Source organism: Myotis nattereri, assembly GCF_964212035.1.
Source record: "Myotis nattereri genome assembly, chromosome: 16".
Lineage (NCBI taxonomy): Eukaryota > Metazoa > Chordata > Mammalia > Chiroptera > Vespertilionidae > Myotis > Myotis nattereri.
Window position 1 is genome coordinate 4,637,207 of NC_138091.1, and position 26,105 is coordinate 4,663,311.

Below are 26,105 nucleotides of genomic sequence, written 5' to 3' on the forward strand. Positions count from 1 at the left end.
TTAAAAATTCAAAGTCTCAGGCTTCCCCCCAAAGCGACTTAAGTCCCGCTAAAATCCTGGGCGTGAACAAGTCCTCCAGGGGCCCCGATGCCTGTGAAAGTTTCAGAATGACTGTAAGGTAATGGATGACATGGAGGTAATTTGCGTGCGTGTGTGTGTGTGTGTGTGTGTGTGTGGAAAGAGCATACACTGTATTTTTTTAAATTAAAAACACTGGGGAAACATTGGTTAATGAGATTACACAGGTTTCAGTGTGTAATTCCATGCTGCATCATGTGTCACACCACCGAGAGCCAGATCTCCTTCGCCCTTTATCTGACCCCCGTCACCCTTCACATAGGTACTAAACTTAGGGACTTTGGTCTTTGAGAGGATTTGATGACTTTGACCCCAAAGCCAGGGAAATAAAAGCAAAAATAAATGAATGGGACTATTTGAAACTAAAAAGCTTCTGCCCAGCAAAAGAAACCATCAAAAAAACAAAAAGGCAGTTAGCGAATGGGAGGAGATATCTGCAAACAGCTCCAACAGGGGGTTAATATCCAAAATTCAAACAACTCCACACCAAAAAGACAAATAATCCAATTAAAAACGGGCAGAGGACCTGAACAGGCACTTCTCCCAAGAAGACATACAAGTAGTCAACAGATCTATGAAAAGATGATCAACTGCACTATTAGGGAAATGCAATTCAAAACCACAACGAGATACTCACATCTGTCAGAATGGCTATCATCGACGAGACAAGGGGAGGATGTGGAGAAAAAGGAACCCTCGTTCACTGATGGTGGGACTGTAAACTGGTACAGACACTATGGAAAATAGTATGGAGGTTCCTCAAAAAATTAAGATTGGAGTTACTATATGACTCAGCAACCCCTCTACTGGGTATTTCCCGAAAAGCTTTAAAACATTTATTCTTAAAGATACATGCAACCTTATGTTCACTGCATTATTCATGGTGGCCAAGAAATGGAAACAACCAAGTGTCCTGCGATAGAGCACTGGGTAAAGAAGATGTGGCACGTATACACAATGGAATACTACTCAGTCGTAAGAAAAGATGAAATACTGTCATTTGCGACAACATGGATGGACCCTGAGAACATCATGCTAAGGAAGTAAGTCAGACAAAGTCAAGAACCATGATTTCACTCGTGAAATATACAACTGAAAGCAACAAATGAACAACAAGACAAACAAAAACCCTAAGACACACACAAAATTATAGTGGTTTCCAGAAGGGGGATGTGTTTCATTTTAAAGCCACAACACCCTAATTTTTCTTAAGCACGGACATCTGCTATACTAGTCTTTAGCGAGTACCAACCAGCAGCACATGAGCATAGCCAACAGCTGGCAGCAGAGCGGAGCAGTGGAAAGAGGGCAGTCTTGCCGCTGGACTTGATCCCTGGCTGTGAGACCTTGGAGAAATGCCTTTACCTCTTAAGCCTCAGTCTCCTCACTTACAACATGGGAAAAGTACCATTAATATTGCCACACGGGTCAGGTGAGATGGTGCTTGACACACAGTACGCACTGTTAGGCTGGTTATCACGGTCAGCATTAAAGTAGGGCTCAGGAGCCCATCACCGCGTGGCATTAGCTCAATAGCTAGCTAGGTTTCCCCAAGGCCAGGACTTTGAATCACATGCAGAGACTAACTTCAAAGGTCTTATTGGTAGTTCCTAAGAATTCACAGGCCCCCTACCCCTGCAGAGCCCGGGGCTGAGACGACCCGTGGCCTCCTCTAAGCCTTACCCTGTGCAGAGACTTGCCACCCTTCAGCCTCAGTCAGCAAGGTGCCACCTCTTACTGTCAACCAGGGCTCAGCACCGAGTGTCTGGTCTTGAGTGAGCAAACGGAGCGGCACAGCAATGGGTCCTGAGGGGCTCTGGAAGGCAGGTGCCGAAAAAGGTGAGGTCAGAGGTCACGGAAGGATGGAGCCCTCTCCTTGAAGGTCTCCCTAAGGGTTAGGAAAACCTGATGACTTCCAGGAGGACTTTGGAAGGACAGGGTGTTGAATAACAGGCTCAAGAGGTCATTTTGAGTCAAAAATGCCAGCACACATTTTTGATGGAACTTCCAACTTTGATCTCCTCCTCTGTAGATTGGGAGCTCCAAGTGGCCCGGGAGTTCGTTTTACTGCTTCCTGTGTCCTTGCACCACACCTGGCCCTTAGTAGACATTAACATACTTCTGAGAGCATGAGCACTTGCTAAACCAGTGGTTTTGTCATCCAAAGGAACAAAGGTTGCTCTTTGCCAAACCTCAGGTCGGGAGGAGCACTGGGACTCTGGTGAGCCCACAGGCTCGGCCCTGCTCAGAGCCACCCACATCAGTAGGCGGCCCAGGTGCTCCTCGGCTAGAGCCTTTTTCACGAGGTGAGCGGCATGTGGGACTCTTACTGTGACGCAGGCAAAGGCCGGCTTGGAATCATTTAGGGGTGAGCCCAAAGGTACATTTAAGACAGGGACCCTGGTGCTTGCTCCTTGGCAAATCCTGGTTCCCTTCACGCTGAACTTAAGCCCACTCTTCCTAGGCATCGTGCCCACCCCATAGAGGGCCCAGTTGCCCACCCTGTGCTCCTGTAGGTGCCAGTGGTGTCGGGGGGGGGGGGGGTAGGCTGGGGTAGATGCATTATCACCCTGAGGCAGGGGCTTGTTTATTCCAGATGAGATCCAACACCCTGCCCGTGCCTGACTAGGTGGTTTGATGTTTGCACAAAATTACGAAGGCAGAAACACCACCCTCTGTGACAGGCAAGATAGTTTCTGCCTCTGAACATAAATGCTCCCAGACCTTTGCTGCCACTGGTCCCTCCAATGCCCTCCATGGCCATTTCCACATATCCCAAAGACATCGTACCAAACTTCCTACTAGGAGCCAACCCCAATCCTCCCTAAGCAGAGGCCTCCTCAGTGCCACAGTGCGACTGTCAGTGTGGGTCTGAGTTGCAACCTTGAAGGGTTTTGCTGGGATTTACGTCCACTCAGCTAATGGCCAGAGACCTTGATTAGCATTTACGAATTTTCTAATTATGCCCTCCACCATTTTAAGTTTGTATCAGTTACACATTAATAGAAATGCCCTCTACTTTGTGGGGGTTATTAGTGTTGCTAAAAGTGGTGATGGTTTGTCCTTCAGAAGGATGCTGGGAAATATGAAAGGCCTGAGTGCTAATGGGGACTATCCCACAACAGGGCAAGGACTCGCCCTTTTCCTGGGCCCGAGGAACTTGTCCCTGCAAAAGAGGGAGTGTCTTTTAGTTCTATTAGTCTAGGACTCCATTTGGAGAGAATACACAAAATGACCAAGATTTACTAAGGACATATTCTCCAGAATTCAGTGGTCCTTGGCACACACAATCATAGAGCAGCCTGGTAGCATTTTACCAAGGGCCTTCTTTGAGTGCATGCAACAAAAGCTCATTTTAGACTGATTTCAAAAAGCCAAAATTCATTCTCAGGCTGCCTGAGGGGTTAATGGAGTCCACAGCAAGGCTCTCGGGCTGGATCTAGACCCCAGCAAGTCCTCAGGGCTCCCAGGGCAGCTGCTTTTCAGACCCCTTTCTCTCTGTATTTCCACTTCTAAACCTCTCTGCCTGTCCTTGCAGTGCTGGCTAAAGTGTCCTACCTAACTTTTAAGATGGTGTCTGGTATCCCTTATTCCCCCTGCAAAATTCTTAAGATAAAGAATTTTCTTGGGCATGTTTGGATCAGGAGTTCAACCCTGGTCCAACTGACTGCTATGTGGGAGAGGGGAGGGAAAAGGTCAGTGTATGCGAACATGGTCCCCACTCCTGTCAGAGTGAGGGCAGGGTCCAGGTGAGCCAGGCAGGCACCCCAAACGAAGTCATTAGAGTGAGGTCAGCTGCTTCAGGTGCTCAGCTATCAGTACTTAAATGAAACAGCAAAGTATGTAACTTTCTACGATTCAGTGACCTCCCCCTCCAAATTCCTACTGAACTAGTCAAAGTTTCAGTTCCGTAAATTACTTACATTTCATAAAGCTCTACTGAATCCTGAAGCCAAGTAGAAAGCTACAGAGTATTGCTTCCTGTTTATTGCTCTTCACTGGACTGGGTTCACATTTGCTTCTTACTTTTATCAAATCTTTCAGGAGTGATAAGGATAGATCAAGTTGCAAAAGCTATCACTTTCTCACTATTTTCCTAACAATATGCATTGATCTCAACAACATAAGGATGGACATTTAACTAATTCCTTGAACCTATAAAAACCCTGCCAGGGAATCTTTTTTTTTTTTTTTTTTAAATCCTCACCCAAGGATATTTTTCCATTGATTTTTAGAGAGTGGAGGAGAGAGGGAAAGATAGAGAGAAATATTGATGTGATAGAAACACATAGATGGGTTGTCTCCTGCATGAGCCTGACCAGGGCCTGGGCCGGGGAGGAGCCTACAACCGAGGTATGCACCCTTGACAGGAATCGAACCCGGGTGCTCTACCTACTGAGCCAAACGGGCTGGGGCGGGAATCACATCTTGTGGGCGCACTGCACATAGCCTGAAACACAGTGGGTAATCAAGGTAAGTACAAGGATCTACTTTAGGTCACATATTAAATCTGGCAAATATTTCAGGTCACATTCTGCTTCTGTCCCATGGCATGTGGGGCAGACAAAGTAACCGAGTCTCAAACTTGCTATTCTTCCTAGAAGAACTCTACAACTACTAACATCCTTAGCTCAGAAGCACAAAATGTACACGAAGAATTGATCAGATGGTATCTTAATGAAAAGCACTAATTTAAATAGCCTAGAGCTTCACAGAAATTGTTATTCCAAAACATGCAGAGGCAGCAAGAGTCACCTAAAACCACACTTTATCCTATGACCTTTATGTTGCTTTTCTTTAATTTAAAGATTGAAGCAAAGTGAAATGGATGGAGGTATTTTGTTAAAAGAACAAAATGAGTTAGTCACAGAACATACGCCTCATAAAACGTTAGATCTAAGTCCAGTAGTGGCTCCTATTCTGGGTTTTTGTAAAGCAAATGGAAATATTTGGAAGAATCAACAATTTTAATAGAAGAGCTATAAATGCCCTGAAAGCAGAAAGTTGACACAATTTTAAATATAATTCAGATATATATTTAAAATCAAACACAATTAAATAGAATATGGTTTAAGTACATGAATACTTCAGCTCTAGAAGAATAACAGAGGTGGTACATAGTACCAAAAACTTATACACAGCCTTCTTGCTTCTTCTGTTGATGAAAGAGTGTGCCTCTCTCTATACAATCAAATATTGCAGTGGAATAAATTCTCTATTCATTCAAGACTTTCTCAAGGACAGAGGTGATTAATAATTACATATATTTATATATTTTTTTTAATCTTTTTTTTTGTGTCTTTTTTTTTTTGCAAAGTCTAAGCACAAGCAGTCACACCTAAGAACACTCTTTCCTCTCAGACAGTCTTATGTGGTGGGAACCACTGAATCGCCTGGCCGGCGGAGTGCATTCGCCAATGCGGCAGCCCATCAGCAGACCCAGGAGCCAACGGAGCAGAGTGCAGCGAGGCAGTCTCTTACTGTCCTAGAGACAGGCAGGAGGGAGGCCACCCGCTGCATACTTTCCAGCTCAGAGCAAAGAAAGAGGAGACCATTAAAAGTGAGTGCTTTTCCTCCCCCCAGACCCTGCCCTCTCACCTTCTTAAAAAAAAACCATACAATCCAGCAATAAACATTGCTCAAGGTCCCACAGGGGGACACTGGAGTGACCGTTATGATGTTTTCTGAAGGGAAGTTAGATGACCTGGAGCACGCAACTCCAGCGGAGAAGTCCTAATGCTAGCAGCACAGGAGATTCGCCCTGGGGCTAGCAGGGGAGAGACCGGCTGTAAGTATACTGCATCTCAGGAGCCATTAAAATGTGAAAATTGGATAGTGTTGCCAAAAAGAAGGACAATGTCACTTGGACTTGACCTGTGACATATCAGCTTCCTTCCAAACCAATGCCTTTGTGCAGGCAGACTACACGGAGCCTCGCCCCGTGCCACTGAGGAACAGGGTCTGAGCACGCACCGCCAACCCAGCTGCCCGGCCCTCTCGGAGGGGCTGACTCCCACTTGTTTCAAGAGGCCAAAGCAAAGCACCTCTGGTACCCACTTTACAATGCCATTAAGGGTGGGCGACCACTACAGAGTGTGCATCAACTATCAGCTCTACGCTTACCTGCCTGCCACAGTGTGTGGTCCCTGTCTGTTCCAGTGGACTAAAACTCTCTCATAAATGGGTTATTGCCATTAGAAAACTACTAATTTTCTAGTAATGTAAACAATACCACTTTGTCTCTTTATGACTTTCGCTTGTGAACATCTTGTGCAGCAAGTATGTCTACGTGTCACTCTGCTTATGGTGGAAGGCCAGGATTGTCTGCCACTCTTGCTGGGAACAACAGCTGATACATCAGAGAAAGCAAACACAGAGCTTTGCTTTCATTGGCTGTGTTAGAAATCCAACCAAAGGAAAAACGTTCTTATTTTTCAAAAGCAGATTTCCTTTATCTCAGGGATGGAGTCATAGCTGAAAAAAAGAAAAAGAAAAAGGTCAGGTACATTTCTATAACCAGGGATACAGGATATTACAGACTAAGGAAGAAGGGAACCAACACTTAGTGAATGTTTACTACACACCAGTTCCGACTACCACCCGTGAGGTAAAACACTACAATTATCTTTATTTACAAATGTGTGAATGAAAGTTTAAAGAGGTTAAGTAACTTGTCCTAAGGTTACTACATAACAAGGACTGGCACCCAGAATTGCTTTTATCTTTCCGTTTTGGCAATAGATATTAGAACAAAATATCTACTTTATGACAGACTAATTCTGCCTCTAGGAATGAACCAACAGCATACTCCTAAGAGAGGGCAAGGACTTACATATACAGACTCTCATTAGAATATTGTTTGTAACAGGGAAAAACCCAAAACAACCTAAATGACCACGCACAGCGGATTAAGTGAAGGAAGAACCACGATATGAAAGTCAAATGCCCTCGGAAGAAAAAATGACCACACTTGTGAGGCCGAGTGTCTGTTTGCTCGCAGGCCTGGGAGGAGACAAACATCACAGAAGACATCATGGTCCGTGTTATTTGTGAGATGGGACATCCACACAGGAAACAATTCAGTAATGCTTGTAAGGCAGTTTATGTTCAATGCCAAACACTCTTCAGGCAAATGCAGAGTAGCAGATTCAAAGCAGAGAGGTAGCAACACAGGATAAAGAGGATTTCTCACGTTCATAAAATCATGGAATGAGAGAAGGGGATCTTAAGAGATTTTTCTTGTCCAATTTCTCTGATTTCTGGTAAGAAAATAAGAGACTGGAAAAGGACAGTCATTTGCAAAAGGTCATACGTACTGACTAAAGCGTGCTCCTGGTGAGCCAGTGCTGCTGGCCTCGTGCTTTCCCACGCCAGTCACTGCTGGCCCCGAGGCCAGCCAACGAGAAGGCCCAGCAAGCCTAAAACACCCAATACTGCAAAATATATCTGTGCACCTTAAACATGAAAAGCACATGGTAATAACATCTGAATATACCTAGAATGAAAAGCCTAATTTTATACATCTGCTTTCCAAAATGGTTTATTTTCTTTTTTTAATACAGTGGAATCTCAGTTCTTGATCTTAATTTGTTCTGGAAGGCTGTTCAAGAAGTGATTTGTTCAAAAACAAAACCATTTTTCCCCATTAGAAATAATGTCAATTAATTCGTTCCAGACCTCCAGACAATTCCGTTTTAACCTTTCTTATATACAGTAAAAGTCTAATGCACTATTTAATCTATAAACAAACACTTCATTTTTAAATTTATCGAACCACCCCTACTAGCCTTAAAGCAGCGGTTCTCAACCTGTGGGTCGCGACCCCTTTGGGGGTTGAATGACCCTTTCACAGGGGTCGCCTAAGACCATCGGAAAACATATATAATTACATATTGTTTTTGTGATTAATCACTATGCTTTAATTATGTTCAATTTGTAACAATGAAAAGACATCCTGCATATCAGATACTTACATTACGATGCATAACAGTAGCAAAATTACAGTTATGAAGTAGCAACGAAAATAATTTTATGGTTGGGGGTCACCACAACATGAGGAACTGTATTAAAGGGTCGCGGCATTAGGAAGGTTGAGAACCGCTGCTTAAAGGAATCACTTCCAGTACTCATTCCAGGAGTGTCTTTCATGACTCAGCAGGTGGCTGGCTTCTTCTCTTGCTGTCACTGGCTACCTGCTTTTCATTTATCCAAATCAATAACAGTTTTGTTTTTTAAATGTATTTTTATTGATTTTAGAGAGAAAGGGAGAAGGAGAGTGAGATAGAAACATCAATGATGAGAGAAAATTATTGATCAGCTGCCTCCTGCACGCCCCACACTGGGGATCGAGCCCACAACCCGGGCATGTGCCCTTGACCGGAATCGAACCTGGGACCGTTTAGTCCGCAGGCTGATGCTCTATCCTCTGAGCCAAACCAGCTAGGGCTCAACAATCGTTTTTCTACGTCTCTATTTGCTTGTGATCATTGTTTCCTTCACACCTTAGCAACATTAGCACTCTTGATGGCCTATGTTTTAAAATTGTTCTCATTTCTCTAGCAACAACAACAACAAACCCACAAAAATATTCACAGCACAATTTCCTGAGATGTTATGGTAAACTGACTTATACTAGCACATTCTCTCCTTTGTTTGTGGCCTGAGAGACACTTTTTGTCATGCTGATGTATCAGCCAGAAAGGGCTGTAGAAAACCAAGCTCTTTCAATAACTGAGACATTTTTTCCACATGAACAACTTGGTTGAGAACGCATTGTTTGAGATGGGAGATATTAAAAAACCAAGGTTTGACTGTATTTTTATTGAATTTTAGAGAGAGAGATGAAGAGAGGTGGAGGAAGAGAGAAACATCGATGAGAGAGTGAAACACTGATTGGCTGCCTCCTGCATGCCTCCCATTGGGATGGAGCCCAATGGAGCCATAACCTGCGCATGTGCCCAATTAGGAATCCAGCCAGCAACCTTTCAGCGCACGGGACAATGCCCAACCAACTGAGCCACACCTGCCAGGGTCCAAAATAGTTTCTAAAAAACATTCTCATGTTCACAAACATTTGACCACCAACATAATGGGGAATCACAAAAACAACTACCTTGCACTTCTTAATACACCTTATCTTGCTCTCTGCTATTCTAGGTTTGATGGAGCCAATAACATTAAATATAGACAAAAATTATCACCCTCACGAAGAAAAGAAGATAGAGTCTGCAAAACTGAACAGAGCTTTGGCAAGAATCAGCTCAGTAAAAATATAAAAATTAAACCAAGCTCTGTATATCAACTGTAATTAAAAAATTAAAGTTAACAAAATTAAATCAAGCTCTGCTAATGACAGTTCTTACAGTGACAAGTTGTCTAGAAAGTTAACAAGGAAAAAGTGGTATTGGACCTAAATCTAAATTCAAGCCCTCCAAACTACTGAGGGTTATATGGGATGTTATTTGAACATATTTAATGATTCTTAATTTTTGGTAATGTAAATGATAGAGGAGTTTAATGATGTCACAAAAATATGATGAGAAATTCTCCTATCACATTAAGTTTTTGTGACTCAAATGAAGTTAGAGAAAGCAACATGGATTGGAGAGGGAAGATGGCGGCGATATAGGCAGACGCGTCCCAGGTCGTGTCCCGGAGCAAATGGAGTCAGCAGCTGAAACTAGTAACACCCACACCGAATTGGCGAAATTGCTCAGCTGGTGAGACGGTTTGCAGCCGAGAAGAGCAGAACTCCCCAGGAAAGGTAAAAAAAACCCAGGGATTTGGGCAGGAAAGTTTGCCAGACCTCTGAACCCAGAGAGTCGGAGGGAGACCGCGCGGCAGCCGCGTCCCTTGGGACAGGCACAGCCCCTGACGGGGGAAAGGAGAACCGCGGGATTCCTGGCGCCGCTGGGGGAATTGAGAGCTCAGTGCTGTGATCACAGAGGACTGAGCCTAAAGGGGGCAGCCTGAAGAGCTGACCAGACCATGCAGTGCCGGTAAGAGAAGAAGCTTACAGAAACCAAGCCTTCCCCGTTTCCGCGGCCGGCGTTTGTTTGATTGTTTTCACTGAATCCTGTTCATGGGACATTTCGGATACAGACACTCACCTGTGCTGAAGAGAGGGAGAGTGTGCGGAGGAGTGGAATCTGGGGAGAGACTGAGGAGAGAGGGGGAGCCGGGAGAGGTGGCAGCAAATTGAGTGCTGAGACACCCCTGAGCACAGGACTGGGGCAGCCATTCTCTCCGGAGAGTGAGACTCCTCCCCCCAGCCCCCAGGCAAGGAGCACAGCCACACCCAGATTCCACCCTGTACAAGATCAAGGATTAAAATAACCTGATCAGTCCCTGGGAGTTAACAGGGTCTGGCCTATAGAGGGATTTTCAATCCCAGCAACAACACAGCGCTGGTAACTAACTATTACGCAGCCAGCTCCGGGCAGTGAACTTCCACTGGACAGAAAGGCCCTATAGCCTCAGAGGCCAACCCCAAAACACTGCCACCCAGAGGCTGACCCACAAACTGACTCTTTGCTAAACACAAAATAAGGCAGTCTGGGAAACAAAAGCGGTCTGCTTTAAAATAAGGACTGTGGTTTACAACACAGAGGAACAGTGTATTGCAGGGAAACTCAACACTCTCCTGAATACCTGGCAGGTCTAAGGCGAGCCACACTGAAGAATAGAAGAACCAAGGGACCTTCACTACTGCAATTTTTTTTTTTCTTTCTTTTTTTTTTTTTTTCCTTCCACCTTTTAACTAAGAAACCAATTTTTTTTCTTTTTTTTTTTCTTCTTTTTTTTTCTTTTTTTTTTTCTTTTCTTCTTTTTCCATCACCTGATTTTACCCTTTTAATTACTACCTTCTTATTTTTAACCAGTATTACTACTGCTACCATTTTACCATTTTTTAAAGTGCCATTTTATTCTCTCTTTATTTTATTTTGGGATTAGTGTTCTCCATTCTATTTTCATCGTTATATTATTGGTTGTTTCTAGTTTGCATTCATCTCCAGGGAGCTGTTGCTGGAATTTGTTGGGATTAATGGCTGTTCTATAGGAGTATTCTCCTCATATAAAAAGTCTCTCCCCCTCTTCCACTTCATTCTCTCTTTTCGCTCTTTTTTTATTTTTTCTTTTCTTTTCTCGCTTTTATTTTCCCCCCTTCTTTTTCCAGATTTCATTTTTGCACTCCTTTTTTTTTGGTCCCTACTTTTCTTTTCTTTTTCTCTTTTATCTTTTTCTCTTTCTTCTTCCTTGTTCCCTAATTCTCTTAATTCGGTTGATCACCTTTATTTGGGGTTATTAATATCGTGAATATATTTGTGTATAGTGCCTGGTACGTGGTGCCTTGTTGTGTTGTATTTTGTGCCTTTAAATCAACGCAGCAGGTCCAAGCAACAGCAACCTCCTGAGCAACACACCCTCTGCCGAGGAACAGCAGCTGTACGTGAAACCTCGCCCCACCAGCCAGAAGAGCCACCACAGCTGTGAACAGAACCCACCAGAGGAGCTGCTGCCAACTGAAGAGCAGCTGCTACCGCAACCGCCCGAAGAGCAACCACAGATCAAGGAGTCACTGCCACCAAGGGAGCAACCACTGAACGACTCAACGTCTAGATATGTCAGTGAGATCAAACATGGGTAGACAAAGAAACCCCCAAAGGAAAGAGAAGGAGGACTCTCCAGAAAAGCAGCTAAGCAATACAGAGGCATGCAACATGACAGAAAAAGAATTCAGAATAAGGGTCCTAGAGTGCATAAACCGGATGGAGGAAAAAATCGACAACCTCTGCAAGAAGCAAGACGAAACAGATGAAAAAATCGATAACATATGGAAGAAGCTAGAAGAAACAGATGAAAAAATCAACAACTTAAGTAAGACCCAAGAAGAAATGAAGAGTGATATAGCTGCAATGAAAAACTCCATTGAAAGTATCAACAGTAGACTAGGAGAAGCGGAGGGCCGAATTAGTGAATTAGAAGACAAGGAAGCAAAACACACCCAAAATGTACTGCAATTGGAGAAAAAAATTAAAAGACAGGAGGACAGCCTAAGGGAGCTTTGGGACAACATGAAACGAAACAACATACGAATAATAGGAGTACCAGAACAACAAAAGGATGAACAAGGATTAGAAAACCTATTAGAAGAAATAATATCAGAAAACTTCCCTGAGGTGGGGAAGAAAAAAGTCACACATGCCCAGAGAGTCCCAAACAAGGTGAACCCGAAAAGACCCACACCAAGACACATCATAATTACCATGGCAAATGTTCAGGACAAAGAGAGAATCTTACAGGCTGCAAGAGAGAGACGGAAAGTTACATACAAGGGCTCTCCCATTAGATTGTCAAATGATTTCTCAACAGAAACACATCAGGCCAGAAAAGAATGGACTGAAATTTACAAAGTGATGCAAAGCAAAGGACTGAATCCAAGAATACTCTATCCAGCAAGGCTATCATTCAAACTTGAAGGGGAAATAAGAAGCTTCACAGACAAAAAAAGGCTAAGGGAGTTTATCACCACCAAGCCAGCAATGCAAGGAATGCTAAAGGGACTGGTATAAAAATAAGAAATAAAAAGCTCAGAAAGAAAACAGCCACACAAAAACAGAAATGGCTACAAACAAGTACCTTTCAATAATAACTTTAAACGTAAACGGACTAAATGCTCCAAACAAAAGACATCGAGTGGCTGAATGGATAAAAAAACATGACCCATACATCTGCTGTCTACAAGAAACCCACCTCATTAGAAGGGACTCACACAGACTGAAAGTGAAAGGATGGAAAAATATCTTTCAGGCAAATGGAAAGGAAAAGAAAGCTGGGGTAGCAATACTTATATCGGACAAAATAGACCTCAAAGTGAAGGCCATAACAAGAGATAAGGAAGGCCACTTCATAATACTAAAGGGATCAATACAACAAGAAGATATAACTCTGGTAAACATATATGCACCCAATGCAGGAGCACCCAAATTCATAAAAAAACTCCTGGAAGATATCAAAGGAGAGATCGACAACAATACAATCATAGTAGGGGACTTTAATACACCACTGACAGCACTGGATAAGCCCTCTAGACAAACAATCAGCAAAGATACAGCAATCCTAAATGACTCACTAGATCAGATGGACTTAATAGACATCTTCAGAACACTCCACCCCAAAGCCAGGGAATATACATTCTACTCAAATGCTCATAAGACATATTCAAAAATAGACCATATATTGGGTCACAAGCAAAGTATCCCCAAATTCAAGAAGATTGAAATCATAAAAAGCATCTTCACAGACCACGATGGCATAATATTAGAAATAAACTACAATAAAAACAACCAAAAATACTCAAACACCTGGAAGCTGAATAGCATGCTATTAAATATTGATTGGGTTACCAATGAGATCAAAGAAGAAATTAAAAACATCCTGGAAACTAATGACAATGAAAACACAACAATCCAAAACCTATGGGACACAATGAAAGCAGTCTTGAGAGGGAAGTTTATAGCTCTACAGGCCTATCTCAAAAAACAAGAAAACATGGTAGTAAATCATCTAACTCTACAACTCAAAGAATTAGAAAGAGAGCAACAAGAAAACCCCAGAGTGAACAGAAGGAAGGAAATAATAAAGATTAGAGCAGAAATAAATGACATAGAGACCAAAAAAACAATACAGAAAATCAATGAAACCAAGAGCTGGTTCTTTGAAAGGATAAACAAGATTGACAAACCTCTAGCCAGACTCACCAAGAAGCAAAGAGAGAGGACCCAAATAAACAAAATCAGAAACGATAGAGGTGAAATAACAACAGACCCCACAGAAATACAAATGATTGTTAAAAAATACTATGGACAGCTCTACTCCAACAAACTAGACAACCTGGAGGAAATGGACAAATTCCTAGAAAAATACAACATTCCAAAACTCAATCAGGAAGAATCAAAAAATCTCAACAGGCCAATAACTATGGAAGAAATTGAAGCAGTCATCAAAAAGCTTCCATCAAACAAAAGCCCAGGACCAGACGGCTTCACAGGGGAGTTTTACCAAACATTCAAGGAAGAACTAAAACCTATCCTCCTCAGACTACTACAAAAAATTCAAGAGGAAGGAAAACTTCCAAGCTCATTCTATGAAGCCAGCATCACCCTAATACCAAAACCAGGTAAAGACAACACAATGAAAGAGAACTACAGGCCAATATCCCTCATGAACATAGATGCCAAAATCCTCAACAAAATCTTAGCAAATCGGATCCAGCAGTACATCAGAAAGATCATACACCATGACCAAGTAGGATTTATCCCAGGGATGCAAGGATGGTACAATATCCGCAAATCAATAAACGTGATACATCACATAAACAAACTGAAAGAAAAAAACCACATGGTCATATCAATTGATGCAGAAAAAGCATTTGACAAAATTCAACACCCATTTTTGATAAAAACTCTCAGCAAGGTGGGAGTAGAAGGATCATACCTCAACATAATAAAAGCCATATATGACAGGCCCACAGCCAACATCATACTCAATGGGCAAAAACTAACACCATTTCCCCTAAGAACAGGAACAAGACAGGGATGCCCCCTCTCACCACTCCTGTTCAACATAGTACTGGAAGTGTTAGCCATTGCAATTCGGCAAGAAGAAGAAATAAAAGGCATCCAAATTGGAAAAGAGGAAGTAAAACTGTCCTTATTTGCAGACGACATGATATTATACATACAAAACCCCAGAGACTCCATCCAAAAGCTACTAGACTTAATACATGAATTTGGCAATGTAGCAGGATACAAAATTAACCCCAAGAAATCGGAGGCATTTCTATACACCAGTAGTGAACTTTCAGAAAGCGAGATTATAAAAGCAATCCCGTTTACCATTGCACCAAAAAAATTAAGCTACCTAGGAATCAACTTAACTAAAGAGGTAAAAGACCTCTACTCAGAAAACTACAGGACGTTGAAAAAAGATATAGAGGAAGACATAAACAGATGGAAGAACATACCGTGTTCCTGGATTGGTAGAATCAACATCATTAAAATGTCCATACTACCCAAAGCAATCTATAAATTCAACGCACTTCCCATTAAAACACCAACAGCATACTTCAGAGATCTAGAACGAACTCTCCAAAAATTCATCTGGAATAAAAAAAGACCCCGAATAGCTGCAGCAATCCTGAAAAAGAACAAAGTAGGTGGGATCTCAATACCAGATATCAAGTTGTATTACAAAGCCACTGTTCTCAAAACTGCCTGGTACTGGCACAAGAATAGGCATATAGATCAATGGAATAGAATAGAGAGCCCAGAAATCGGCCCGAACCAATATGCTCAATTAATATTTGACAAAGGAGGCAAGAACATACAATGGAGCCAAGATAGTCTCTTCAATAAATGGTGTTGGGAAAATTGGACAGATATATGCAAGAAAATGAAACTAGACCACCAACTTACACCATACACAAAAATAAACTCAAAATGGATAAAGGACTTAAATGTACGACAGGAAACCATAAAAATTCTAGAAGAATCCAAAGGCAACAAAATCTCAGACATATGCCGAAGCAATTTCTTCACTGACACAGCTCCTAGGGCACTTGAAACTAAAGAGAAAATAAACAAATGGGACTTCATCAAAATAAAAAGCTTCTGCACAGCAAAAGAAACCATCAACAAAACAACAAGAAAACCCACTGTGTGGGAAAACATATTTGCCAATGTCATATCTGATAAGGGCCTAATCTCCAAAATTTATAGGGAACTCATACAACTCAACAAAAGGAAGATAAACAATCCAATCAAAAAGTGGGCAAAGGACCTAAATAGACACCTTTCAAAAGAGGACATTCAGAAAGCCAAGAGACATATGAAAACATGCTCAAAGTCACTAATCATCCGAGAGATGCAAATCAAAACAACAATGAGGTATCATCTCACACCTGTCAGACTGGCTATCATCAACAAATCAACAAACGACAAGTGCTGGAGAGGATGTGGAGAAAAAGGATCACTTGTGCACTGCTGGTGGGAATGCAGACTGGTGCAGCCACTATGGAAGACAGTATGGAGTTTCCTTAAAAAACTGAAAATGGAACTCCCATTTGACCCTGTGATCCCACTTCTAGGAATATATCCCAAGAAACCAGAAACACCAATCAGAAAGGATATATGCACCCCTATGTTCATAGCAGCACAATTCACCATAGCTAAGATCTGGAAACAGTCTAAGTGCCCATCAGTAGATGAATGGATTAGAAAACTGTGGTACATCTACACGATGGAATACTATGCTGCTGTAAAAAGGAAGGAACTCTTACCATTTGCAACGTCATGGATGGAACTGGAGAGCATTATGCTAAGTGAAATAAGCCAGTCAATGAAGGAAAAATACCACATGATCTCACTCATTCATGGATAATAGAGACCATTATAAACTTTTGAACAATAATAGATACAGAGGCAGAGCAGCCTCAAACAGATTGTCAAACTGCAGCAGGAAGGCCGGGGAGGGTTGGGGGGCAGGAGGTAGGGGGGTAAGAGATCAACTAAAGGACTTGTATGCATGCATATAAGCATAACCAATGGACATGAGACACTGGGGGATAGGGGAGGCTAGGGGACTGTCTAGGGCGGGGGGATAAAATGGACACATATGTAATACCCATTGTAATACTTTAAGCAATAAAAAAAAAAAAATAAAAAAAATAAAAAAAAAAAAAAAGAAAGCAACATGGTTGAAGGTTGAACTGAGAATGTTTGGCTTGAAGAACAGACTGGGAGGGAACTAAGTGGCTGTCTTCAATTTTCTAAAGGTTACTTGTGTGGCTCTTGTGGGCAAAGCTAGAACTAGCTGGTGAAGCTATAGAGAAAGAGTATTACCTCCTGGCAAGTCAGAATTCCCTCATCACACCCATTCAATTCACTCCTTCTTAAAACAGCACTGTTAAAATACCACACTACTTCAGATGAACGAAAATACTGACAGGAGAGGAAACAACAACAAAGCTGCAAAAGCTGGAAGCAAGTGGAGTGTAACAGAAAAGGGAAAAAAGCTGGGAAGCAACCTGAGTTACAACCCGGAGCTCCTCACAGCCCGGGGATTGGTGTCACCAGTGCTTATGGTAAAGGGAGGAGGGTGGACACAAACATAGGGGTTTCTTAAAAGCCTGGTTTTAGAAATTAACGCCCTACAGCTATTCCACCATCCTGATCAGCCTGAAAACCAGCACAGGCAGAATCACCTGAGACTGCGTCCCTGAGCAGATTAAAATCTAGGGTCGTATATTAGGCAAGACCGAGGCATAGGGCGCTATGCTGAAAAGAGAGCAACTGGGGGGGGGGGGGGGGGTACAAGTAACGAACACTGAGCCTTCTCGTTTTTTTGCACGCGGCTCCCGGAACACGGCATTAGCAGTCTGATCTTTGCCCTCCGGGCAGGAGACTGGTACGGTTTTCATGGAGGAATATCATCAGTCCAACAATGAAGAACTTAGCTCCCTAAGGAAACCTGCGTAGCTTATGTTTCACTTATTAAGAAACTACCAAATGGTTTTTCAAAGCGGCTGTAGCATTTTACATTCCCGCCAGTAGTGTATTGAAGTTCAAATTGCTTTACAACCTTGCAAACACATGATACTGTCAGTCTTTTTAATTTTAGCCATTCTATTGGGTATGTAGCTGTATATCACTGACTTTACCTTGCATTTCCCTAATGACTAATGATGTTGAGATAGCTCTTTGCATGTGAATATTGGCCATCTGTAAATATGTGTGTAATGTCTGTTGTTATCTTTTGACCATTAAAAAAACACATCAGATTGTTGCTCTTCTTAATGAGTTTAAAAGTTCTTTATATTATTTTGGATACAATTCCTTTATCAGAAGGATGTTTGGCAAATATCTTATCCCAGTTCATAATTTGCCTTTTCATTTTCTTCACAATGTCTTTTAATGAGTAGTTTTTAGTTTTGATGAAGTTCAGTTTATCAGTTTTTCTCTTTTATATCTAATGCTTTGTATGAACTAAGAAATTTGCCTAACTTAAACCACAAAGATTTTCTCCTATAAGTTTTATAGTTTTAGTTCTTACATTTAGGTCTATGATCCATTTGGGGTTGATTTTGTATATGCTGTAAGGAACAAGACTCATTTTCTCCTCCCTTCTTCATATGTATATCTAGTTGTTTTTATACTATAAACTAAAAAGACATTATTTTTCTCATTGAATTACCTTGGCACATGCAGGGCAAAAGGAAGTTTACAGTTGTTGGTATGGAAAATAATACAATTCATAATAATATAAGAATAAACTTTGTTTCGTGCACTCACAACTGTAAACCTACTTTTGCCCCACCCTGTGTATAAAAAATCAATTGACTTCATAATTAGGCTCTGCTTCTGCACCCTGTTTGTTCAACAATCTTTGTCTACCCCTACGTAATATCACACCACCTTGACCATGTAGCTTTACAATACGTGTAAAGCCAAGCAGTGTTAGTCTTAAAATTTTGTGCTCCTTTTTCACAACTTTTTTTTTGTTATTTTAGTTCATTTACATCTCCCAATAAATATTATAATGATCTTGTCAATGTCTATAAAAAAAGCCTGCTGGAACACTGAATCTATTAGTAATCCTATATAATAAAAGCTAATATACAAATTGTCCCCTTGGAAGTTCAACCACTCACTATGACATGTGCTGACCACCAGGGGGCGGTGCGGAACAAAGGAAGGCTCTGGTCAGCAGCTGGCAGCTGGGGAAGGAAGGCCTCAATCAGCCTGATCTCAGGCCAGGCCTAAGGGCTCTACCTGTGCAAGAATTTTGTGCACCAGGCCTCTAGTCTTGAATAATGTACAACATAGTAACTATAATTAATAATATTGTATTGTGTATTTGAAAGTTGCTAAGAGAGATCTTCAAAGCTCTCATTACAAAAACAATTGTAACTGTATATGGTGAATTAAGTAGACTTATTGTGGGGATCATTTCCCAATGCAAACAAATATTGAATCAATATGCTGTATACCTGAAGCTAGTATTATATGTCTATTATACCTCAATCATCATCATCATCGGGAGAAATAACACCTTAGCCACATACTTTTGATTCACAAACATGATGTTTTTATTTGAATCTTTAATTTGGCTCAGTTGTTTTATAGTTTATATTGTACAAATCTTATACATATTTTGTTAAACATATTCCTAAGAATTTGATGGTTTCCAATGCTACTATAGACTTTATTGTTTTTAAATTTTCAATGTCCAGTTGTTAATTGCTAGTCTATAGAAATACAATTCATTTTTGTATATTAACCTTGTATAATGCAGCATTGCTAAACTTAGTAGTTGTAATAGCTTGTAGATTACTTAAGACACTATTGTCCAACAGAACTTTCTGTAATGTTCTATATCATTCATACATGGCTCCTCAGTCACTACCATATTGGATAAAGCAGCCTTAGGAATTTCTAAAGAAATAATGATGCCTTCTGCAAAGACAGCCAGTTTTAGTCCTTCCTTTACGAACAATATGCCTTCTTGCACTGGCTAGGATCTCCAGTGCAAATGTTTTAAAATGGACATCCTTGCCTTCTTCCTACTTAAAAAGAAGCATTCTTTTGTATGCATATATGCATAACCCATGGACACAAACAACAGGGTAGTGAAGGTCTGGGGCAGGCCAGAAGGAGTTATGGGGGAAAAGGGGGATGTATGTACTACTTTCAACAATTAAGATAAAAAAAAATAATAGAAGCATTCAGTCTTTTCCATTAATATGATTTCAGCTGTCAGTTTAATCAGGTTTAGGAAGTTCCTTTCTGTTCCTTGTTTCCTTATAGTTTTGTAATCAATGACTGTTGATTTTTGTCATTTTTTTTCTACATCTATTGCAGCGGTTTTCAACCTGTGGGTCGCGAACAATGAAAATACATCCTGCGTATCAGATATTTACATTATGATTCATAACAGTAGCAAAATTACACTTATGAAGTAGCAACGAAAATCATTTTATGGCTGGGGGTCACCACAACATGAGGAACTGTATTAAAGGGTCTCGGCATTAGGAAGGTTGAGAATCACTGATTGAGATGATCATGTTTTTGTTTTTATGATGAATTACTATAATTTATTTTCAAATATCAAAACAACCTTGCTTTCCTGAAATGTACTATCCTTTTTATATATTTCTGATGTATTTCCTTATATTTGTTAAGGATTTTACATGTATGTTCATGAGGTATATTAGTCTATAGTTTTCTTTTCTTGTAATGTCTTTGATGTTTGGTGTTACGGTAATACTGGCCTCATTAAATGTACTAAAAAATATTACCTCTTTAATTTTCTGAAAGTCTGTCTAGAATTGGTACTATTTCTTCTTTAAATTCTATCTAGGCCTGGAGTTTTCTTTGTGAAAAGGTTTTTAACTACCAATTCAATTCCTTTTATCTCCCTGCCCCTGCAATTTGACTGATATCATATAAATTTAAGGCATGTAACATGGTTTGATACACATATGTAATGCAAAATGATTACCACAATAAGATTAGTTATTATATTTATCACCTTACATAATTATTATTTTTTAAAATATAGAATCTGCTTTTTAAAAAAATATATTTTTTAAAATTGATTTTAGAGAGGAAGGAAGAGGGAGAGAGAGAAAGAGAGAGAGAGAGAGAGAGAGAAAATCAATGATAAGAATCACTGATTGGCTGCCTCCTGCAGGCCCCACACTGGGGGATCAAGCCTGCAAACTGGGCATATGTCCTGACCGGGAATTTAACTGTGACTTCCTGGTTCATAGGCTGACGCTCAACCACTGAGCCTCGCTGGCCGGGCCATAATTATTTTTTTAAATAGTGAGAATATTTAAGATCTACTCTATAAGCAACCAAGTATATAATACAAAACTGTTAACTATAGTCACCATGGTGTGCATTAGATCCCCTGAACAAATTCCTCCTATAACTAACTAGAAGGCTGTACTCTTTTGACAAATGTTTCTCCATTTCCTCAAACCCTCAGCACGTGATAACCACCATTCTACTCTCTGTTTCTATGAGTTCAACTTTTTATTTTTATTTATTTATTTTTTTAAAATATATTTTATTGACTTTTTTGCACATACCCCCACTGGGGATGTGCCCGCAACCCAGGTACATGCCCTTGACCAGAATCGAACCTGGGACCCTACAGTCCGCCGGCTGACGCTCTATCCACTGAGCCAAACTGGCTACGGATGAGTTCAACTTTTTAGATTCCATGAAAGTAAAATCACACAGCATTTCTTTCTCCATCTGACTGTTCCATTTAGCATAATGTCCTCAACGTCCATTCACATTGTAACAAATGGCAGGATTTCATTCCTTGTTTTGGCTGAATAACATGCCATTACACACATGCACATATTTTCTTGGCCCATTCATCTGTTGATGAACACTTAGGTTATTTCCTTATCTTGGCTATTGTGAATAATGCTGAAATGAACATGGAGGTGCAGATATCTCTTCAAGATATTCAAATATATTTCTAGAGGTGGACTGCTGGATCATGTGGTAGTTCTATTTTTAATTATTTGAGGAACCTCCAAGTGGCTGTACCAATTTACATTTCCACAAATAGTGAACAAGGGTTTCCTCTTTTCTATATCCTCACCAACACTTATCTCATGTCTTTTTCTTCAGTGTCATCCTAACAGATGTAAAGTAGTATCTTGCTGTGGTTGTAATTAATTTGCATTTCCCCGATGATTAGTGATATTCATGTACCTGTTAACCATGTGTATGTCTTCTTTGGAAACAGGTCCTTTGTCATTTTTTAAAAAAATATATTTTATTGATTTTTCACAGAGAGGAAGGGAGAGGGATTGAGAGTTAGAAACATCGATGAGAGAGAAACATCGATCAGCTGCCTCCTGCACATCTCCCACTGGGGATGTGCCCGCAACCCAGGTACATGTCCTTGACCGGAATCGAACCTCGGACCTTTCAGTCCGCAGGCCGACGCTCTATCCACTGAGCCAAACCGGTTTCGGCACTTCGTCAATTTTTAAATCAGAATATTTGGGTCCCTTTGGGCTTCTGAGTTGTCTAAATTCCATATATATTTTGGATATTAACCCCTCAAGTTCAATTTTTTATATTAACCCCTCAAATTCAGCATTATTCAGGTTATCTATTTCTTCTTGATTGAGAAGAAATTTGTTTTTCAAGGAATTTCTCCATTTCAGCCAAGCTGTTGAACTTATTAGCACGAAGTTCTAATATTACCTTATTAGAATTTTAATAATTGTTGGATTTGTATTGATGTCCCCTTTTCAATCCTGGTATTGGTAATTCATGCTTATCTCTTCCTCTTCCCCTCCCCCATGTAGTCTGGCTAGAAGTTTATCAATTTAACTGGTGTTTTAGAGAACAAGGTTTTGATTTTTCTCTATTGTCTGCCTGTTTTCTATGTAATTGATATTCACTTTTATCCTTATAATTTCCTTCTTTCTGCTTTCTTTGGGTTTTACCTATTTCCTAGATTCTTAAAACAGACTGAGACCTTTCTTCTTGTCTACTAAATTTAATGCTCTAAGTTTCCCTCTAAGTACTGCTTTAGCTGTATCCTCCAAATACTGTTTAATTTTAATTTTAATTCAATAAAAATATTTTCCAACTTCTCTTTTAATTTCTTCTTTGACTAATGAGTTACCTTAAGAAGTATGCTGTTTAATTTCCAAATATTTGGGGATTTTCTACATATCTTTCCATTATTGATTTCCTGTTTAATTCCTTTATGGTCTGAGAACTGTCTGATTTAAATCCTTTAAAATTCATTGAAACTTGTTTTATGGGCCAGAATATGGTAAATGTTTCATGTAAATGCCAAAAGAATGTATGTTCTACTGTTGCTGGATGCATTGTTTTACAAATGTCATTTAGGTCCTTGAGGAACTGACCTTTTTATCAGATAAATGTCCTTTGTGCATGGTAATATTCCTTATTTTTTCTGAAGTTTACTCTGACTTGTAGTAACATAGCTATTACAGTTTACTTTTTAAAAAAATGTTTTTATTGATTTCAGAGAGAAAGGAGAGGAAGAGAGAGAAAAACATCGATGTGAGAGTGGAACATCAATCAGCTGCCTCCTGCATGCCCCCTGTCAGGAATTGAGCCACAACCTGTTCACATGCCCTGACTGGGAATCAAACCAACAACCCCCGGGTGCATGGGACGATGCCCAATCTACTGAAGCACACCGGCCAGGGCTAGTGGGCTTCGTATAGAGCAGGTTGACCCTGAATGATACTGGGGGGCAGGTGGCCACAACTGCTTGTACAGCTGAAAACCAGCATATAACTTAAGTCAGCCAGCTGACCAGCTGACCGTCATTGAACACCACAGGTTTTTTTGTTTTTGTTTTTTAAATCCTCACCTAAGGATATTCCTCCATTAATTTTTAGAGCGAGTGGAAAAGAGAGGGAAAGATAGAGAGAAACATCAATTGGTTGCCTCCTGCACAAGCCCTGACCAGGGCCCGGGCCGGGGAGGAGCCTGCAAGCAAGATCTGCGAGCAAGAATCGAACCCAGGACCTTTCGGTCCACATGCTGACACTCAACCCACTGAGCAAAACTGGCTAAAGACAAGACATGTTTTGGAACTGCACGGAAAAACTGAACTGCAGTCAATGGAAAAATTTTGTGTGTAAGTGGACCTATGCAGTTCAAATCATGTTGTTCAGGAATAAACTGTATATAACTGGGTTCTGCCTTTTCAATCTGATGATGTCTGTGTTTCAGCTAGACCAGTGGTTCTCAACTTTCAGAACCTTTAAATACAGTTCCTCATGTTGTGACCCAACCATAAAATTATTTTCATTGCTACTTCATAACTGTAATGTTGCTACTGTTATGAATCATAATGTAAATATCTGATCCGCAGGATGGTCTTAGGCGGCCCGTGAAAGGGTCGTTCAACCGCCAAAGGGGTCGAGACCCACAGGTTGAGAACCACTGAACTAGACTATTTAAATCACGTATGTTTAATATAATTATTAGTATGATTTAATTTAAATCTACCATTTTTCCATTTATTTTCTATTTGTCCCATTGATTCTTTCTTCCTTTTCCTCCTTTTTCCTGAGTTCTTTTGTATTCAGTATTTTTTATATAGTTTGTTTGCTACAGATTGTGTTTCTCCTGATTATGAGTCAAGTTTTTCTGCTTCCTTGCATGCCTGGTAATTTTCTGTGTGTGCCTGGTAATTTTTGATGTGATGTCAGACATTGTATTTTTACACTGTTAAGTGCTGAATTTTGTTGTTCATTTAAGGAGGGTTGGCCTCTGTTCTGGCATGCAGCTGCTACTTACAGAGCAGTTTGATCCTTCCAAAAACTGCTTTTAAGCTTGGTTAAGGTGCTTTATTCTAGAGCCAAATTAGCTCAGATAGTAAGGCATGTTTCCGAGGACACTACCCAATGACTTGTGTATTACAAGATCTGTCCACAACGGTTAGTAAAAACGTCAACTATTCCTAGCCCCATGTTCCAGGAGTTGTTTAGCATGTTAATTTCCAGTATTCTTTCCCTGGCCATGGACATTTTTACCCAACACATGTACATAACCAAGGCTTGAAGGGACCTCTCTAAATATCTTTGGAGCCTTCTTTCTGTGTAGCTCCTTTTCTGGTATCCTGTTCTATGACTTCTAACCACCCTGGCTTGGGCTCTCCAGTTCAGTTTATGAGTCGTCAATTCAGCATGACTATGAACTCTGTTAGGTTTTCCCCTACCTGCACTTTAGAAATTGCTTCTGAGAAGTGAGCTATGGATCACCTCAATGTTATCCTTCTTTTAAGGATTACAGCCCTCTCCTTCCTGTTGCCCAATATCTGGAGATAGTTGTTTCATTTAGTTTGCCAGTTCTCTAGTTGTTTATGATGAGAGGGTAATTCCTGTAGTAATTCATCCTTCAAAGGCAGAAGCAGAGGCTCTTGTATGTCTTTTTTAAAATACATAGAACCTGGAATCTAATGCTTTTCAGTTTTAAACAAGCTACATCAGAACAAAAATCATCCTTACCTTCGTAGACTTCTCTAATGGTTGATCATATTGCGCCTGCTGCATAACATCACTAACTATCATTTTAGCAATCTTCCAAGCTAGCTCTTCTTGGGCCTAAAAGAAATAATTGAAACTGTTGATAACAGTTATTTATTAAAAGAATCAAGACATACATTTCAGTGCTCTAAACACAATTGTATATGCATATAATTTCTACCTGTTTAGATAAGCACACTGCCATGTCTGAAAGAACCTGGGCCACTCTCTGGCTATGATATATATATATATATTATTTTTTTTTAAATAAATTTTAAAAAAATATATTTTATTGATTTTTTTACAGAGAGGAAGGGAGAGGAATAGAGAGTTAGAAACATCGATGAGAGAGAAACATCCATCAGCTGCCTCCTGCACACTCCCTACTGGGGATGTGCCCGCAACCAAGGTACATGCCCTTGACCGGAATCGAACCTGAGACCCTTGAGTCTGCAGGCTGACGTTCTATCCACTGAGCCAAACCGGTTAGGGCTGGCTATGATATATTAATATGCTACTCATTGTCGTCCAAAATCAGCTACCGGTACCTGACATGACACAATCTTCATGTTAGTTCTCAAAACAAAAACATTTTTCTTTCTCTACTCCCATCTTTCAATGTACTTTACTATTCAAAAAGGAGGCCTCCATTCCTGAAAGTAAAAATGACAGTGAGAAAGGAAGCTTTTGTGTCTACACTGATTACTGATGCCTGCTGTTTGATAGAAACTTAATTACAAGGTTATCTGTCAGTGGCCAGAATCTCTGGGCTGAAGATACCTCCATAGCTTCCACCAGGCAATTATGAGTTGTTAAGAAGGCCCACCCTTTCTTGTTACGTTCTGGGTAAGGGAGTAATGATATGCCACGCTGGCTCAACATAGCAACTAAAGAAAGAGAATCTTGAAACCTTAATTAG

The 26,105-nt window shown here is 40.6% G+C and overlaps 1 protein-coding gene across 4 annotated transcripts in view; it reads right to left on the reverse strand.

Annotated features, from left to right (window-relative positions):
• Positions 1–5,389: 5,389 nt before the first annotated feature.
• The window catches only part of AKAP10 (A-kinase anchoring protein 10), a 104,097-nt gene continuing 83,381 nt past the window's right edge, over positions 5,390–26,105 (reverse strand). For 2 of the 4 annotated variants that reach the window (XM_081110791.1, XM_081110792.1), the window contains 2 exons: positions 25,169–25,264; positions 5,390–6,552 (listed from right to left, as the gene is read on the reverse strand). In XM_081110791.1, coding sequence (XP_080966917.1) covers positions 6,547–6,552; positions 25,169–25,264 — 102 coding nt within the window. In that variant the 3' untranslated portion in view covers positions 5,390–6,546. Of the gene's footprint in view, positions 6,553–23,099; positions 25,265–26,105 lie in introns of those variants that run through there. The other 2 variants (XR_013997026.1, XM_081110790.1) reach the window with 1 other exon arrangement.